This window comes from Otolemur garnettii, unplaced genomic scaffold, assembly GCF_000181295.1.
Source record: "Otolemur garnettii isolate 467f Iridium unplaced genomic scaffold, OtoGar3 scaffold00219, whole genome shotgun sequence".
Taxonomy (NCBI): Eukaryota; Metazoa; Chordata; class Mammalia; order Primates; family Galagidae; genus Otolemur; species Otolemur garnettii.
Window position 1 is genome coordinate 1,601,739 of NW_003852614.1, and position 18,889 is coordinate 1,620,627.

General features: G+C 38.3%; 1 protein-coding gene across 1 annotated transcript in view; it reads right to left on the bottom strand.

Moving 5' to 3' along the window:
- KIF4A (kinesin family member 4A) overlaps nucleotides 1-18,889 on the bottom strand; it is a 150,235-nt gene that overhangs the window by 118,703 nt on the left and 12,643 nt on the right. Inside the window, exons 6-7 of the mRNA XM_003801762.3 lie at nucleotides 17,802-17,968; nucleotides 17,471-17,565 (exon numbers count right to left, since the gene is read on the bottom strand). Coding sequence (XP_003801810.1) covers nucleotides 17,471-17,565; nucleotides 17,802-17,968 — 262 coding nt within the window. The remainder of the gene's footprint in view (nucleotides 1-17,470; nucleotides 17,566-17,801; nucleotides 17,969-18,889) is intronic.

Consider the following 18,889-nt stretch of genomic DNA (forward strand, 5'->3'; position numbering starts at 1 on the left):
AAAAAAAAAAAAGGCAGAAAAGAAGAGAAAGCAAAACGTTCACTGAAAGACTTATGGGACTTTATGAAATGTTCAAACATACAAGTTATAGGTATCCCAGAAGGGGAAGGAGAATGCCCCAGAGGAATGTAAGCCATTCTAGAGAATATACATGAAAATTTCCCAAATATCACCAAAGATCCTGACACATTCATTTCAGAGGGATATTGGATCCCAGGTTGGCTCAACTCAAACAGAGCTTCTCCAACACACATTGTGATGAACCTGTCCAAAGTCAAGACAAAAGAAAAGATTTTGCAAGCTGCCAAGAGTAAGCACCAATTGACCTACAATGGCAAATCCATCAGCGGGACTGCAGACATCTCTAATGAAACTTTTCAAGCCAGAAGACAATGGTCATCTACCTTTAATCTACTTAACCAAAACAATTTCCAGCCGAGAATTCGGTATCTTGCTAAGCTAAGATTTAAAATTGATGGAGAAATCAAATCTTTTACTGATATGCATACACTGAGGAAATTTGCTACAACAAGACCAGCACTACAGGAAATACTTCAACCTGTTCTACACACTGTCCATCACGCAAAGTAAGCATCTATAAATTAAAGAATAGAACCTAGCTTCCACAATGATGCAAAAGACAAAACTAAGCAATGGACTTTCACAAAGTAAGATGAGGGTGGCGCCTGTAGCTCAAGCGGCTAAGGCAACAGCTGTAGAGGGCGCCAAGAGCCAGATGGCCTCTGAGCAAGGTCATTTGCATCTGGGGCGGGGGAATCCTCAGGCAATTCATCTGCAGGTGTTCGATGTGGAGAAAGAGCCTGAGACCATGGCAATCCTCAGGCACACAGTCATTGTCTAATACTCCCCTCACCTGTCTTGTACTATCTCAATAAAAGGCTACTGCAGAGGTTGCTCGGGGTACCCGGCAATCAAGGTTAGCTGGCCTCCTGCAAGCTTGTATTTCTAATCCATGTCAGGCCTGGTTCTTTCCTGCGGCATGGAGACCAGGGTCATAGGGGCTGCGACAGCCAGCCACTTACACCAGAGCTGGCGGGTTTGAATCTGGCCTGGGCCTGGCAAACAAGGACAACTACAACCAAAAATTAGCTGGGCGGGGTGGGGCCTGTGGCTCAGTGAGTAGGGCACGGGGTTCAAACCCAGCCTGGCCAAACTGCAACAACAACAACAAAAACAAAATAGCCAGGCATGTGGTGAGCACCTTAGTCCCAGCTACTCAGGAGGCCGAGGCAAGAAAATCGCCTAAGGCCAAGAGCTAGAGGTTACTGTGAGCTGTGACATTATAACACTCTACTGAGGGTGACAAAGTGAGACTCTGTCTCTAAAAATATAAAAAAAAATAGCTGGGCATTGTGGCAGGTGCCGGTAGTCCCAGCTACTTGGGAGGCTGAGGCAAGAAAATCACTTAAGCCCAGGAGTTTGAAGTTGCCGTGAGCTGTGACACCACAGCATTCTACCCAGGGTGATAGCTTGAGGCTCTGTCTCAGAAAAACAAAATACCAATTACCTCAATAAATGTTAATGGCTTGAATTCCCCACTGAAGAGGCAAAGATTGACTAACTGGATTAAAAAACACAAGCCATCCATTTTCTGTCTGCAGGAAACACATCTAGCCTTAAAAGACAAATTAAAACTCAGAGATAATGGTTGGAAGACAATTTTTCAGGCAAACGGAATTCAGAAGAAAAAAGAGGTTGCAATCTTATTTTCAGATTTTCAGATACATGTGCATTTAAAGCAACTAAAGTCAAAAAAGACAAAGATAGACACTTCATATTGGTCAAGGGAAAAATACAACAAGAAGACATTTCAATTCTAAATATTTATGCACCCAACTTAAATGCTCCCAGATTCTTCAAACAGACCTTAATTAGTCTGAGCAATAGGATATCCTATAACACCATAATAACAGGGGACTTTAACACTCCTCTTATAGAGCTTGAGAGATCCTCTTGACAGAAATTAAACAAAGATATAAGAGACTTAAATGAGACCCTAGAACAGCTGTGCTTGATAGATGCCTACAGAACACTCCATTCCAAAGCTAAAGAATATACATTCTTCTCATCGCCCCATGGAACATTCTCCAAAATTGATCATATCCTAGGACAAAAAACAAACCTCAACAGAATCAAAAGAATTGAAATTTTACCTTGTACCCTCTCAGACCACAAGGCACTAAAGGTAGAACTCAACTCCAACAAAAGCGTTCAAAATCACACAAAGGCATGGAAATTAAACAACTTTATGCTGAATGAGAGTTGGGTGCAGGAAGAAATAAAAGAAAGAAATAATTAACTTTCTTGAACATAACAACAGTGGAGACACAAGCTACCAAAACCTGTGGGATACAGCAAAAGCAGTCCTAAGAGGAAAATTTATTGCTTTAGATGCCTAATTAAAAAAATACAAAGACAGCACATCCACAAACTCAAAAGCCATCTTATAGAATTCGAAAAAGATGAACAATCTAAGCCTAAACCCAGCAGAAGAAAAATATCCAAAATTAAATCAGAGATTAATGACATTGAAAACAAAAGAATCATTCAGAAAATTAATGAAACAAGGAGTTGGTTTTTTTAAAAGATAAATAAAATAGATAAACCTTTGGCTAGACTAACCAGAAACAGAAAAGCAAAATATCTAGTAACCTAAATCAGAAATCATAAAGGGGAAATAACAACTGATGCCACAAAGATACAAGAGATTATCTCTGAATACTAGCAGAAACTCTATGACAAGAAATTTGACAATGTGAAGGAAATGAATCAATATTTGGAATCACACTCCCTCCCTGGACTTAGGAAGAAATAGATCTCCTGAACAGACCAATTTCAAGCACTGAGATCAAAGAAACAATAAAAAATATCTCAAAAAAAAAAATGCCCTGGTCCGGATGGCTTCACACCAGAATTCTATTAAACCTTCAAAGAAGCGTTTATTTCCATACTGCAGAAATTATTCCAAAAAAATGAGAACAAATAAATCTTCCCCAATACATTTTATGAAGCAAACATCACCCTGAAACCCAAACCAGGAAAAGACCCAACTGGAAAAGGAGAACTTCAGACTAATTTCACTAATGAATGTAGATGCAAAAATTCTCAATAAAATCCTAGGCAATAGATTATAGCTTATCATCAAAAAAATCATACATCATGATCAAGTAGGTTTCATCCCAGGGATGCAAGGCTCATTTAACATATGCAAATCCATAAATGTTATTCATAGTATCAACAGAAGCAAAAACAAAGACCACATGATCCTCTCAATAGATGCAGAAAAAGCATTCGATAAAATCTAACATCCTTTTCTCATTAGAACACTAAAGAGGACAGGCATAGGTGGCACATTTCTTAAACTAATAGAAGCTATCTATAACAAACCCACAGCTAATATTTTACTGAATAGAGTAAAACTGAAAGCTTTTCCTCTCCGAACTGGAACCAGACAAGGTTGTCCTCTGTCACCATTCAACATAGTGGTGGAAGTTCTAGCCAATACAATTAGGCAAGACAAGGAAATAAAGGGCATCCAAATGGGAGCAGAGGAGGTCAAACTCTCCCTCTTTGCTGACGATATGATCTTATTCTTAGAAAACCCCAAAGACTCAACCACAAGACTCCTGGAAGTCATTAAAAAATACAGTAATGTCGCAGAATATAAAATCAATGTCCATAAGTCATTACCCTTGGTATATGCCAATAATAGCCAAGACGAGAGGCTAATTAAGGACACAACTCCCTTCACCATAGCTTCCAAGAAAATGAAATACTTAGGAATATACCTCACAAAAGAGGTGAAGTACCTCTATAAAGAAAATTATGAAACCCTAAGAAAGGTAATGGCAAAGGATATTAACAAATGAAAGAACATACGCTCATGGCTGGGAAGAATCAACATTGTTAAAATGTCTATACTTCCCAAAGCAATCTACCGATTTAATGCCATCCCTATTAAAATACCAACATCATACTTTCAAGACTTGGAAAAAATGATTCTTCATTTTGTATGGAAGCAGAAAAAACCTGTATAGTTAAGGCAGATTTTAGTAATAAAAACAAAGCCAGGGGCATCAGCATACCAGATTTAAGGCTGTACTACAAGGCCATAATGGTCAAGACAGAATGATACTGGCACAAAAATAGAGACATAGACATTTGGAATCAAATAGAAAACCAGGAAATGAAACTAACATCTTACAACCACCTAATCTTCAATAAACCAAACAAGAATATACACTGGGGGAAAGACTCCCTATTCAATAAATGGTGCTGGGAGAACTGAATATCCACATGTAAAAGACTGAAACTGGACCCGCACCTTTCTCCACTCACAAAAACTGATTCAAGATGGATAAAGGACTTAAATTTATTAAAGCATGAAATGATAAAAATCCTCAAAGAGACCATAGGAAAAACACTAGAAGATATAGGCCTGGGGTAAGACTTTATGAAGAAGACTACAGTGGCAAATGCAACCACAACAAAAATAAACAGATGAGACTTAATTTTTTTTTTTGAGACAGAGCTTCAAGCTGTTCCCCTGGGTAGAGTGCCATGGCATCACAACTCACAGCAACCTCCAACTCCTGGGCTCAAGGAAGTCTCCTGCCTCTGCCTCCCAAGTAGCTAGGACCACAGGCGCCCGCCACAATGCCTGGCTATTTTTTTGGTTGCAGCCATCATTGTTGTTTGGCGGGCCCAGGCTGGATTCGAACCCGCCACCTTAGGTGTATGTGGCTGGCACCTTAGCCACTTGAGCCATAGGTGCTGAGCTGATGAGACTTAATTAAACTGAAAACTTTCTGTAGAGCTAAAGAGACAACAACCAAAGCAAACAGACAACCTACACAATGGGAAAGGATATTTGCATATTTTGAATCAGACAAAAGTGTAATAATTAGGATCTATAGAGAACTTAAATTAATCCACATGAAAAAACTCAAGAATCCATACATCAATGGGGAAGAGAGATGAATAGAACCTTCTCTAAAGAAGACAGATGAATGGCTAGCAAACATATGAAAAAATGTTCATTGTCCCTAATTATTAGAGAAATGCAAACCAAAACCACTATGAGAAACCCCAGCGAGAATGGCTCACATCATAAAATCACATCATAAAATCTCAAAACTGCAGATGCTGGCATGCATGTGGAGAGAAAAGAACACTTCTACACTGCTGGTGGGACTGCAAACTAATACAATCTTTTTTGGAAGGAAGTATGGAGAACTCCCAAAGAACTCAAGATAGATCTCCCATTTGATCCTGCAATCCCATTACTGGGTATCTACCCAGAAGGAAAAAAACCCTTTTATAATAAAGACACTTGCACTGGACTGTTTGTCGCAGCTCAATTTACAATCGCCAAAATGTTGGAACAGCCTAAATGCCTACTAACCCAAGAATGGATTAACAAGCTGTGGTACATGTATACCATGGAATGCTATTCGGCCATTAAAAAAAAATAGAGACTTTACAGCCTTTATATTAACCTGGATGGAAGTGGAACACATTATTCTTAGTAAAGCATCACAAGAATAAAGAAGCATGAACCCTATGTATTCAATTTTGATATAAGGACAATTAATGACCTAGTACATGGAGGAGGGGCAGGGAAGGGGAGAGCAGAGAGAGAGAGAGAGAGAGAGAGTGAGAGGGAGGGAATGGGGGAAAGGAAGAGCACAGAGAGTGAAGGGATGAGGTCTCAGTGTGTGACACACCTTTTCGGGGCAAGACACAATTGTAAGAGGGACTTCAAATGCAATCAGTGTAACTTGGTTTCTTGTACCCTCAATGAATCCCCAGCAATTAAAAAAAAAAGTCCCTAAAAGTCTTTTAAGATGCTATGAAAAACCAACAACCACTTGTGAATCCATCAGTAGTAGATCAGAAACTGCACGAAATCCCTGAGAGATTGAAAATGGGTGTCAGACTAACATTAAACATATATATATATATGAAAACTGCTGTAAAAAGCTGACACCAACTCTAGAAGTACTGAGGACTTGAATGTAGTAGATTCAGAAAACAGGAGGAAGCCTGGGACAATGATCAAGGTAACTGCTTGTGGTACCAGAGCAGGAGTATGCCAGTGGACTAGGAGTCAGTGATGTGGCAGGAATAAATAAGTCCAAACATACAAATAAAAATAGGATAAAATTCCCTATTAAAAGAGACCATCAGATTGGGTATAAATGAATGAATACATAAATTAATCAATGAAATCAAGGTGTATAGTTTCTATTAAGATAAAGTGTACAAAACGAAATACCAGGCAAGGGCTAAAAAAGAAAAAGTAGGTGAAAAATACTAATCAGACAAAATAAATTCCTCTAAGAAGATATATGTCATGATACTTTATGCAGCTAGCAACAAAGCTTTAAAATATATAAAGTACAAACAAAGAAATACAAAAAGAAATGGACAAATCCTTGGTCATTTTGTGAGAAAATAATATATTAAGTAAATACCAAAAAAGAACATGAGGATCTGAATAATACAATTAACAAACTTGTTTCCAACAGAAACAGAAAACACATACATTAATTAATCATAATACAATACATTAGAAATTAACAATAAAGGAAACACAGAGGTATGTTCCATATAACTCTTAAATTAGAAAGAAAATGAAAGAAAAGAAATATCCTATTTAGAAATGAACAGTGAGAGTACCATTTCTCAAATTTATAAGATTACATCTAAGTGGTACTCAGAGGAAATGTATAGGTTTAAATGTCTTTTTAGACAAGGACAATTGAAAATAAATAAGAGGCAATCAAATGGTATGCACAAATAAAAGAAAAATATGATCCTGGATGTGAGTAATCCAGATCTAAGTAGCAATTTATAGAAAATAAAGAAGAGAGAAAAATGAAATTCAGGGTGGCACCTGTGGCTCAAAGGAGTAGGGTGCCAACCCCATATGCTGGAGGTGGTGGGTTTGAACCCAGCCCTGGCCAAAAACTGCAAAAAAAACAAAATAAAAAATAAAATAAAATGAAATTCAGACTATGGGAAATTCTACAAGACAATTTGATTTCTTCAATAAATAAATTCTAGGGACGTCACAGGTAAAGAGAGATGGAGAAGATAGGTATAGATTAAAAGAGATTTATTAGCCAGGTTTGGTGGTGCATACCTGTTGTCCTAGTTATTCTGGAGGCTGAAATAGGAGGACCGCTTAAGTGTAGGAGTTTGAGAACAGTCTGGATACTAAAGCAAGACCCTGTCTCAATCAAGCAGTAAAAAAGACTTTTGTTTTCTCAGACTGAATCTCATTTTGTCGCCCTCGTAGAGTGCCATGGCATCATATCTCACAACAACCTCAAACTCTTGGGCTTACCTAATTCTCTTGCCTCAGCCTCCCAAGTAGGTGAGAGTATAGGCACCCACCACAATGCCCGGTTATTTTTAGAGACAGGGTCTCGCTCTGGGTCAGGCTGGTCTCAAACTCATGAGCTCAGGCAATCCACCCACCTTGGCTTCCCCAACTGCTGGGATTACAGGTATGAGCCACGGCACCCGGCCCAATCAATAATAAGATTTTATTTTATTTTTTTTTTCTAGAGACAGACTCTCACTTTATTGCTGTTGGTAGAGTGCCGTGGTGTCACACAGCTCACAGCAACCTCCAACTCCTGGGCCCAGGCAACTCTCTTGCCTCAGCCTCCTGAGTAGCTGGGACTACTGGCGCCCACCACAGCACCTGGCTATTTTTTTGTTGCAGTTTGGCTGGGGCTGGGTTTGAACCTGCCACCCGTGGTGTATGGGGTCAGGGCCCTATTCACTGAGCCATAGGAACCGCCCAATAATAAAGATTTTAAAAACTTACCAAGCAGAAACAATGTATGGACCTTGTTTAGATCCCAATCAAAATAAATAAAGTCTATGAGACAATTAGAAATTTGAACACTGACTAGATATTTGATTTTATTAAGGCATTACTATTATTTTTCAGGTTATTATATTTTAAGAGTTCTTATTTTTTTACAAATGCAAATTAAAAAAAAAATCTAGGATTCATCTCAAAATAATATAGATAAAACAAGATTGGTAATAAATTAGTCCTTGTTCAAACTGCATGACAGGTATATGGAGGGGGTTCATTATACCATCCTGATCTCTTTTGTGTGTATTTGAAATGCTTTAGAAAAAAAAAAGGCTCAGTACCCGTAGTACACTGGTTGCAGTGCCAGCCACATACACCAAAGTTGGTGGGTTCAAACCCAGCCCAGGCCAGCTAACCAACAATGATAACTGCAACAAAAAATAGCTGGGCGTTGTGGTAGGCACCTATACTCCTAGCTGCTTGGGAGGCTGAGTCAGGTGAATCGCTTGAACCCAAGAGTTTGAGGTCACTGTGAGCTGTGACGCCACAGCGCTCTACCAAGGGTGACAAAGTGAGACTCTGTCTCCAAAAAAAGAAAGAAAGAGGGGCAGTGCCTTTGGCTCAGTGAGTGGGCACTGGCCCCATATACCAAGGGTGGCAGGTTCAAACCCGGCCCCGACAACAAAAGAATAGCTGGGAGTTGTAGCAGGTGCCCATAGTCCCAGCTACTTGGGAGGCTGAGGCAAGAGAATCACCTAAGCCCAAGAGCTGGAGGTTGCTGTGAGCTGTGTGATACCATGGCACTCTACCAAGGGTGATAAAATAAGATTCTGTCTCTACAAAGAAAAAAATAAAGAAAGAAAAAGAAAAAGAAAGAAAGAGAAGTAAACTTAGATTTCAACCTCAGAAGTAATAAAAACAATACACAATAAAATAACCTAGAAAGAAGTCATTAATGTAAAGTAAAAGTAAAAAATAAAAAGTAGAGTTAATCAACAAATCTGCCAAAGATGATAGAAAAAATAGAAAACATACATAAACGATAGAAAGGAGAGAAATAACTATAGGTATAGACTGGATTAAAAATAGAAACCAAATCTATTTGCAGTATTATATCAATAAATTTGATAATCTAGACAAAATAATATTCTAAGAAAAAACAAACAACCCAAATTGGCTCAAGATATATAGAAAATATAATCTTTAGGAAACTTTTAAATATAATTCCCATGTTACATAAACTACACAAAAGCATAGAAAAAATCAAAAGCTTCTCAACACATTTTATATAGTTAGCAAAATTTTCAAACCAAAACTCAAAAAGGAGAGCACACATATAAGTAAAAGTTATAGGCCACTCTCTCATATAACAAATTTGTAAAAGTCCTAAATTGAAAACTAACACATTAAATCCAGAAGTATGCAGAAAGAATAATTTATCATGGTAAATTCAAAAAATGATAGAACATTAACTTTTATAATTCACTCTATTAAAAGACTAAAAGTGGAAAAACTACATGATCATTAATTACCAATCAATGCTAAAATTCAACATTCACTTATTTTACAGATAAATAATTCTTAGCTGGATGTGGCAGTACACACTGATAGTCCCAGCTATTCAGGAAGCTGAGAGGGGAAGATTGCTGGAGCCTGGGAGTTTGTATCCAGCCTGGGCAACATATCAAGATCCTATCTCTATTTTTCTTTTAAGTAATTCTTTGCAAACTAGGAATAAACAATATACAAAAAAAATAACCTAGTTAATATCCTTAACTTAATAAAGGATATCTGTCAGAAATGGCACAATGGTTAAATGTGAAATACTAGTAACTTTCTAGTTAGTCTAAAAAAGGAAAAAAAAAAGATAAAAGAAAAAAAAGAATGAGGTATAAATGTTGATAAGGAAGAAGTCAAAGTGTCTACTTAAAAATAATGTTAAAACTCACCTAGAAAATCTATGAAACTCAACTGACAAACAATGAGAAACTAAGAAAGTACTTCAGCAAGGTGGTGAGATAATAAGATCAAAATTTAAAAACTAATACTTTTTCTACACAGGAATAGAAAACAGAAAAGGAGAAATTCAAAATATTAATAAAAAATTTTTTTAAAAAATTCTGAAACAACGCTCACAAGATATATGGTATAAGAATTATATTTAAGGGACAGCGCCTGTGGCTCAGGGTTTAGGGTGCAGGCCTGATATACCAAGGATGACGGGTTTGAAGCCAGCCACAGCAAACTGCAACAAAAAATAGCCGGGCATTGTGGCGGGCACCTGTAGTCCCAGTTACTCAGGAGGCTGAGGCAAGAGAAATGCCTAAGCCCGAGAACTGGAGATCGCTGTCAGCTGTGACACCACAGCACTCTACTGAGGGTGACAAAATGAGACTCTGTCTCTAAAAAAAAAAAAAAAAAAAATTTAGGGCCAGGCATGGTGGCTTAAACCTGAAATCCTAGCATTCTGGTAGACTTAGGCAGGTGGACTGCTTGAGCCTCAGGAGTTTGAGACCAGTCTGAGCAAAAGTGAGATCTTGTCTCTACTAAAAATAGGAAAAATTATCCAGGCTTTGGAGCAGGTGCTGGTATTCCCAGTTACTCAGGAGACTGAGGCAGGAGGATTGTTTGAATTTGCTATGAGTTAGGCTGATGCCATGGCACTTTAGCCTGGGGCAACAGAGTGAGACTTTGTCTCAAGTAAAAAAAAAAAAAAGAATTATATTAAGAAAACTACAAACCTTACTTAAAGACACAAGATGTTTTATGGGAGGCCAAGGGAGGAAGACCCCTTGAGCTCAGGAATTCAAGACCAGCCTAAGCAAGAGGGAGACCCCTTCTCTCCTACAAACAGAAAAATTAGTTAGGCATTGTGGCGAGCACTTGTAGTCTCAGCTACTTGGGAAAGTGAAACAAGAGAACTGCTTTAGGACAGAAGTTTGAGGTTGCTGTAAGCTAAGCTGACAACATGGCACTCTAGCCTGAGTAACAGAGTGAGACTCTGACTCAAAAAAAAAACAAAAAACAAAAAAACAAAGTTCTGATGTATTTCTGGAAATCTAGAAAGTCTTGTACATGTGCAGGGTAGTGCGCATGCTCAGGAAAGACCTAAAAAGCCTAAAATCTAGCATACCTGGCTGACTTCAGACTTTGCTCAAGGCATGCCCACATACCTACACAAAGCCCAAGGTGAATGTCGGAAGAGGTTCAAGGCATACACAGAAATCTAGGACCAATCATTAGCTAACCATTAAATTAACTGAGCAAACACTTCTGTGATTACAAACTACAGGGAATATAGAGTTTATAGAATGAGTCTAGGAAAGTTACTAAAAAAATGAGTGAGGTTTATTCTAGGAATACAAGGTTGATTTAATATTCAAAAATCAATTAATACAATATATGGTATCAATTAAGAACAAAAATAATATGATCATGTCAATAGATGATGAAAAAGCATTTTGACAAATACTTGTTTGTGATAAAAAAAAAAAAAAAAACAGTTGGCTGGGCACAGTGGCTCAGGCCTAGAATCCTAGCACTCTGGGAAGCTGAGGAAAGTGGATTATCTGAGCTCAGGAACTTGAGACCAGCCTGAGCAAGAGTGAGATCCCACCTCCAATAAAAATAGAAAGACTAGTGGGGCACTGTTGCAGGTGCCTGTAGTCCCAGCTACTCAGAAGGCTGAGGCAAGAAGAAGATTGCTCAAGCCCTAGAGCAGTGGTTCTCAACCTTCCTAATGCCATGGCTCTTTAATAACAGTTTCTGTGGGTTGCGACCCACAGGTTGAGAACTGCTGCCCTACAGTTTGAGGTTGCTGTGTGCTATGATGATGCCACAACACTCTACCCAGGGCAACAGAGTGAGACTCTGTCTCAAAAAAATAACACTCGACAAACTAGGTATAAAAGGGAACTGCTTCAATCTGGTAGGAGCATCTATGAAAAAGCCATGCTTAACATCATACTTAACAGTAAAAGACTGAATGTTTTTCTCCCATGATCAGGAATAAGATAACAATATTCATTCTCACTTCTATTCAACATTGTACTGTAGGTTCTAGCCAGGATAATTAGGCAAGAAAAAGAATAAGGGAATAAGGCCATCCAGACTGGAAAGAAAGAAGTAAATGTATGTCTATTCACAGATGACATGATCTTGTATACAGAAACCCTAAAGAATCTATTAAAAATCTATTAAAACTAATAAGTTCTGTAAGGTGCAGATACAAGAACAATATACAAAACTCAATAAACAATTTGGAAAGGAAATTAAGAAATCAATTTCACTTATAATAGCACTGAAAAGAGTAAAATACTTAGAAATACATTTATCAAAAGAAGTATAAATTTTACTTATATTCTGAAAATTAAAAAAATTTTGAAAGATTTTAAAGAAAACTTAAATTTAAAAACAGACATCTGATGTTCATACACTGAAAGACTTAATATTGTTAAGATGGAGGGCACAGGAGTTGAAGGTTACAGTGAGCTATGATGGCATCATGGCACTTTAGCCTAAAGAAAAAAGAAAAGATGCCAATACTTCCCAAATGGATTTACAGAATCCCTATGAAAATCCCAGCTGCCTTTTTTTTTTTGCTGAAATTAATAAGCTGAACCAAACATTCATATGAAAATGAAAGGGACCCAGAATAGCCAATACAATCTCGAAAAAAAACTAAGTAGGAAGCCTTACACTTCCCAATTTCAAAAATTACCACAAAGCTATAGTAATCAAAACAGTATGGTTCTGGCATAAGGATAGAATAAAGATATAGTCAAAGGAAGAGAGTCCAATTGTTTTTTTGTTTGTTTGTTTGTTTTTTGAGACAGAGTCTTGCTCTGTCACCCTGGTTAGAATACAGTGGTGTCATCATAGCTCACTGAAACCTCAAGCCCTGGGCTCAAGTGATCCTCTTGCCTCAGATTCCCAAGTAGCTGGGACTACAGGTGCCTACCATGATACCTGGATAATTTTTCTATTTTGAAACGAAGTCTTGCTCTTGTTTAGGCTGGTCTCGAACTCCTGAGCTCAAGTAATCCTCCTGCCTCAGCCTCCCAGACCGCTAAAATTATAGGCATAAGCCACCACACCTGGCCCAATTGCTTCTTTATATGGATACCAAAAATAATTCAATGGACAAAGAATAGTCTTTTCAATAAATGACATTGGGCTACTGGATATCCACATGCAAATGAATGAAAAAGGACCAGTATTTCATAACATATACAAAAATTAACTCAAAATGGGTCAAAGACCTAAATGTAATAATGGACATTTTCCCAAAGAAGATGATGCAAATTGCCAATGAGCATATGAGATGATGTTTAACATCATTAACCATCAGCAAAATATAAATGAAAATCATAATGAGATACCACTTCATATTAACCAGGATGGCTATAATTAAAAAAGACACAATAGGGCTAGGTGCAGTGGCACTTCATATTAACCAGGATGGCTATAATTAAAAAAGACACAATAGGGCTAGGTGCAGTGGCTAATAATATATCACTTCATACTAACCAGGATGGCTATAAGTTAAAAGACACAATAGGGCTGGGCGCAGTGGCTAGTAATCTAGCACTCTGGAAGGCCGAGGTGGGTGGATTGCCTGAGCTCATGTGTTTGAGACCAGCCTGAGCAAGAGTGAGACCTTGTTTTTAAAAAAAGAAAATAGCCAGGCGCAGGTACCTGTAGTCCCAGCTACTTGGGACTTAGAGGGTCGTTACTTACTCAAGGTGGGGAATGGAGAACATATGCTAGGGGGAAATACGGAATGACTGCTAACAGGTACAAGTTTCTTTTTGAGGTGATGAAAATATTCTAAAATTTTTTGGGTGATGGCTTTATAACTCCTTATGAATATGTTAAAAATTACTGAATTTTACATGAAGGCTATGTTAACCAGTTTGATGGAAGTGTCTTGGATTGTGTATGAAAACACCACACTGTACCCCCAAAGTGCATCAATGTACACAGTTACCATTCAATAAAAAAAAAATAAAAATAAAAAAATAAAAAAAAATTACTGAATTTACACTTTAAAAGGGTGAATGTTATGATATTTTAATTATTTCTTAATTTAAAAAAAGGTTAAACAGAGTTACCATATGATCCAGCAATTCCACTCCTAGGTATATATCTGGAAGAAATTAAAAAAAAATCTGTATATGCAAAAACTTACACAGGCCAGGTGCAGTGACTCATACCACCTTGGGAGGCTGAGGCAGGAAGAATTGCTCAAGGCCAGGAGTTCAGGACCAACCTGGGCAACAATGATATCTCATCTCTATAAAAATTTTAAAAATTAGGCTCGGTGCCCATAGCTCAGTGGTTATGGCACTGGCCACATACACCAGGGCTGGCAGGTTTGAACTCGGCCCGGGCCTGCTAAACAACAATGACAACTACAACAAAAAAGAGCCAGGCATTTTGGCGGGCACCTGTAGTCCCAGCTACTTGGGAGGCTGAGGCAGCAGAATCGCTTAATCCCAAGAGTTTGAGGTTGCTGTGAGCTGAGACGCCATAGCACTCTACTGAGGATGACATGGTGATTCTCTATCTCAAAAAAAAAATTATTTTTAATTAGCCAACTGTCATCCTGCAGTTTCAGCTACTCAGGAGGCTGAGGCAAGAGGATCACCTGAGCCCAAGAGTTTGAGACTGCAGTGAGCTAAGATGATGCTAAGGCACTCTAGCCAAGACACCAGAGTGAGACCCTGTCTCAAAAAAAAAAATAATAAAAATAAATAAATAAATAAACTTTATACATGGAAGTTCATAGAGCAGTATTCATCATAGCCAAAATTGGAGACAACTGATGAATAGACAAATAAAATGTGATATATCCATACAATGGAATATTATTCAGTAATAAAAAGAAACAAAGTACTGATATATGCTACAACATATATATACCTTGAAAATATTATGCTAAGCTGGTCACATATAATCACATATTGTAGAACTACATTTTTATGAAATATAGGTTGGTAGTTTGTCTAGGGCTAGGGAAGGGGGAAGAAATGAGGAGTGACTGCTAATATATATGGAAGCTTTATTCTGGGGTGATGAAATGTTCTAAAATTAAAATGTGGTGATGGTTATACAGCTCTGTGAAGATACTAAAATCCACAGGAATGTACAGTCTAAATGGGCAAATTTTATAGTATGTGAATTATATCTCAATATAGCTATTAAATAAAACAACTTGGAACTGAACACCCAAAAGAAGATAAAGAAAGGCAGCGCTTGTCGCTCAGTGGGTAGGACCCAGCCCCATATACCAAGGGTGGGTGGTGGGTTCAAACCTGGCCCTGGCCAAACTACAACAAAAAAATTGCTGAGTGTTCTGGCAGCCGCCTATAGTCCCAACTACTAAGGAGGCTGAGGCAAGAGAATCACCTATGCCCAGGAGTTGGAGATTGCTGTGAACTGTGATGCCATGGCACTCTACTGAGGGCAATAAAATAAGACTCTGTCTCAAAAAAAATCTTTAAAAATAGTATCAAAAAAGCTAAATATCAAGTGTAATATAGAACAAAAAAGGACACTTTTAAATGTAGAAAAAATAAGGAAGCAATAGGTCTCTTTCCTATACCAACAGTATAATGACAATAAATGACAGAAGTAAAATCCTCAATTACTATTTTTCCTTCTGCCTCTCTACTCCTAAGAGGGAACCGAAGCCCAATATGAATAAAGAGGTAGTAAGTATACAGTCAACTATTTTAATAATAGTTCAAATATCTTGGAACAGATGAATTATAGCCAAAGGAACTGAGAATAATTTCAAACAAGACTGCTGAAGCCATGTCAATGGTATTTGAGAATCATGGAGAAAGATGTTTTCAGAAGACTGGACAGGAAGGTAAAAGCTAATCCATAAATTACAGACAAGTGTGTTTGATATAAGTCTAGATTATTACAGGTAGAGCTTGTTAGAATCAATAAATGGAAGAATAAGCAATAGAAGTCAGCTTAAATTCACTAAGAAAAAGTCAGTTTAGGCTAATCCTCATTTCTTTTTGCTCTGATACTAAGCTAGTAACTATGAGAAATACAGTAGATATAATATATCTAGACTTAACTGTTTGATGAAATCTTTAATGAGGTCCTTAAGAAAAAATTGAGAAACAGGAGCTAGATATTAATTTTTGTTAGATAGATTAATAATCACTTGAAGGACCATTCCCAAAGCATGCAGATTACCAGGTCACTATCATGTTAGAGGATGGTTTCTTTTTTTGTTAAAAAAAAAAAACAAAACCCAGGGTGGCGCCTGTTGCTCAGTGGGAAGGGCATTGGCCCCATATACCGAGGGTGGCGGGTTCAAACCCAGCCCCGGTCAAACTGCAACAAAAAAATAGCTGGGTGTTGTGGCGGGTGCCTGTAGTCCCAGCTACTCCAGAGGCTGAGGTAAGAGAATTGCTTAAGCCCAGGAGGTGGAGATTGCTGTGAGCTGTGTGACACCAGGGCACTCTATCCCTACCAAAAAAACAAAACAAAACAAAAAAACCCCAGCTACTTTTTGTCGTAATTGTGATTGTTGTTTAACTGGCCTGGGCAGGGTTTGAACCTGCCACCCTAGGTATATGTGGCTGGTGTAACCACTGTGCTATGGGTACAGGGCCAGAGAGGAAAGTTTCTAATAGTACACAGCATACAGTTCTTCTAGCCTTAGGAGCTTCATCACTTAAATCCAGCAACTTGAATGAAGATGAGGTTTTATGTGACAACATCTGAAGGGATAGTGAATACTTAAAATGACAGAACCAGGACATTGATCTTATTTTTTATTTATTTTTTGAGACAGAGTCTCATTTTGTCACCCTCAGTAGAGTGCTGTGGTGTCACAGCTCATAGCAACCTCCAAGTTTTGGGCTTAAGCAATTCTCTTGCCTCAGCCTCCCAAGTATCTAAGATTACAGACACTCGCCACAATGCCTGGCTATTTTTTCTTGCAGTTATCATTGTTGTTTAACAGGCCAAGGCTGGGTTGGAGCCTGCCTGCCTTGGTATATGTGGCTGGCGCCCTAACCAGTGAGCTATTGGTGCCAAGCCAAGGACACTGATTTTAATTATAAGTAGATGGGGATAAAACAAAACTAAAACTTGCCTGGACCAGATAAAATCAAACCAAGAACCAGATCCAAATCTCATACCTGAATTAGAGAATGAATGCAAGGGAAAGAAAAAGATCTTCACTATTTCTGAAATTGGCCTCAAACTTGAATTGTAGTTACTGTTATAAAGTGATTGGGGGTGGCACCTGTGGCTCAGTGAGTAGGGCGCCAGCCCCAAATACCGAGGGTGGCAGGTTCAAACCCAGCCCCAGCCAAAGTGCAACAAAAAATAGCTGGGCATTGTGGGTGGGCACCTGTAGTCCCAGCTACTCAGAAGGTTGAGGCAAGAGAATCGGCTAAGCCCAAGAGCTGGAGGTTGCTGTGAGCTGTAACGCCACAGCACTCTACCAAGGGCGACAAAGTCAGACTGTCTCTTAAAAAAAAAAAAAGTGATTGGAAATATCCCAGTCAGTACACCAATAATACCAACAAGTGTACTAAAAGTTTTTATCTACAATTGTGACCTTAATTACGCTCTCACCCTCTCTTAGACGATCCCCTTCAGCCTTGGTTTTCTTCTGCCTTTCTGATCCAGCAAGGTCTACAAGATGTAGCTTGGAGCGAAAACTACTATTTCTGTAATAATGATAGGAAGACACAAATGAGAATGGTCCATAGTTTGAGAGTAGCTGAATATCAAAGCTGATCAGCTATCAGTTCCCATTTTCTTTCAAGTCCATCAAAATGGCTCCATTGGTCACTAGTGCTCATCTGATGTCTGATGATTTGTCAAGTCAATTGAAGAAGCAGCTTAATATTCAACCTTAATAGAACTAATATTAAAAATATTTACTCTTTAAATTTTAACTTACTTGTCATTTTTCTTTCTTTGTTCTATAGAGATTGTAAAGATGGCATGAGATCTGGATGACTGAGAATTCATAGCTGTGGAGGCCACGGTCCTACAGTTGTTGCCCTGCTCCAAACAGGAAACAGTATCCAGGGCAACTAATACCGTCTTCTCAGTGAGTCCTACAATCTAATTCCAAGAAAGAAGAAAATTCCTTTATGATTCATTCTTCAAATGCTTGATGAAAAATATAGGGATTGGAGATTTGAAATAATGCTTTGATGTTCCAGTAGAACCTCAATAAACAGAATCATTGTGGTAAAGAAGAACTTTTTCACTAGCAAGCCTGTGAAGATCACAGGAAACCACTGTCTCTAATCTTCCTTAGGAACATCACAAATAAGGGTACCAGCCTATATTAGAGCTAGAAAAGATGTCTAGAGTTTAGGATAGCAATGCCTATGTGCCTTCTAGGGAGATCCAAGTGAAGAGGATCCTCTTTTTAAGATCTTTATATGTTCCATGCTGGTCTATAAAAGTTCTCCCAAGTTTTTCAATAAGAGTTGTCACTAGCCACATGTAGCTACTGAGCACTTGATATGTGGCTAGTATGCTGGAGGAACTAAATTTTAATTTTATTCAATTTTAATTAATTTAAATTTATTTATTTATTTATCTTGAGACAGAGCCTCAAGCTGTCGCCCTGGGTAGAGTGCTGTAGCATCACAGCTCACAGCAACTTCCAACTCCTGGGTTTAAACTATTCTCTTGCCTCAGTCTTCCAAGTAGCTGGGACTACAGGTGACTGCCACGTCGGCTATTTTTTGGTTGTAGTTGTCATTGTTGTTTGGTGGGCCTGGCTGCATTCAAACCCGCCAGCTCTGGTATATGTGGCTGGCACCTTAGCTGCTTGAGCTACAGGTGCTAAGCCAATTAATTTAAATTTAAATAGTCACTTGTGACTAATGGCTACTATACTGGACTTATTAGCCTCAGAACTCCGTAAGTAATTTTAAAATATTTAACTGATAATAGCATTCCTTTAAGAAGTAACAAGGTGGCTCGGCGCCTATAGCTCAACCGGCTAAGGCGCCAGCCACGTACACCTAA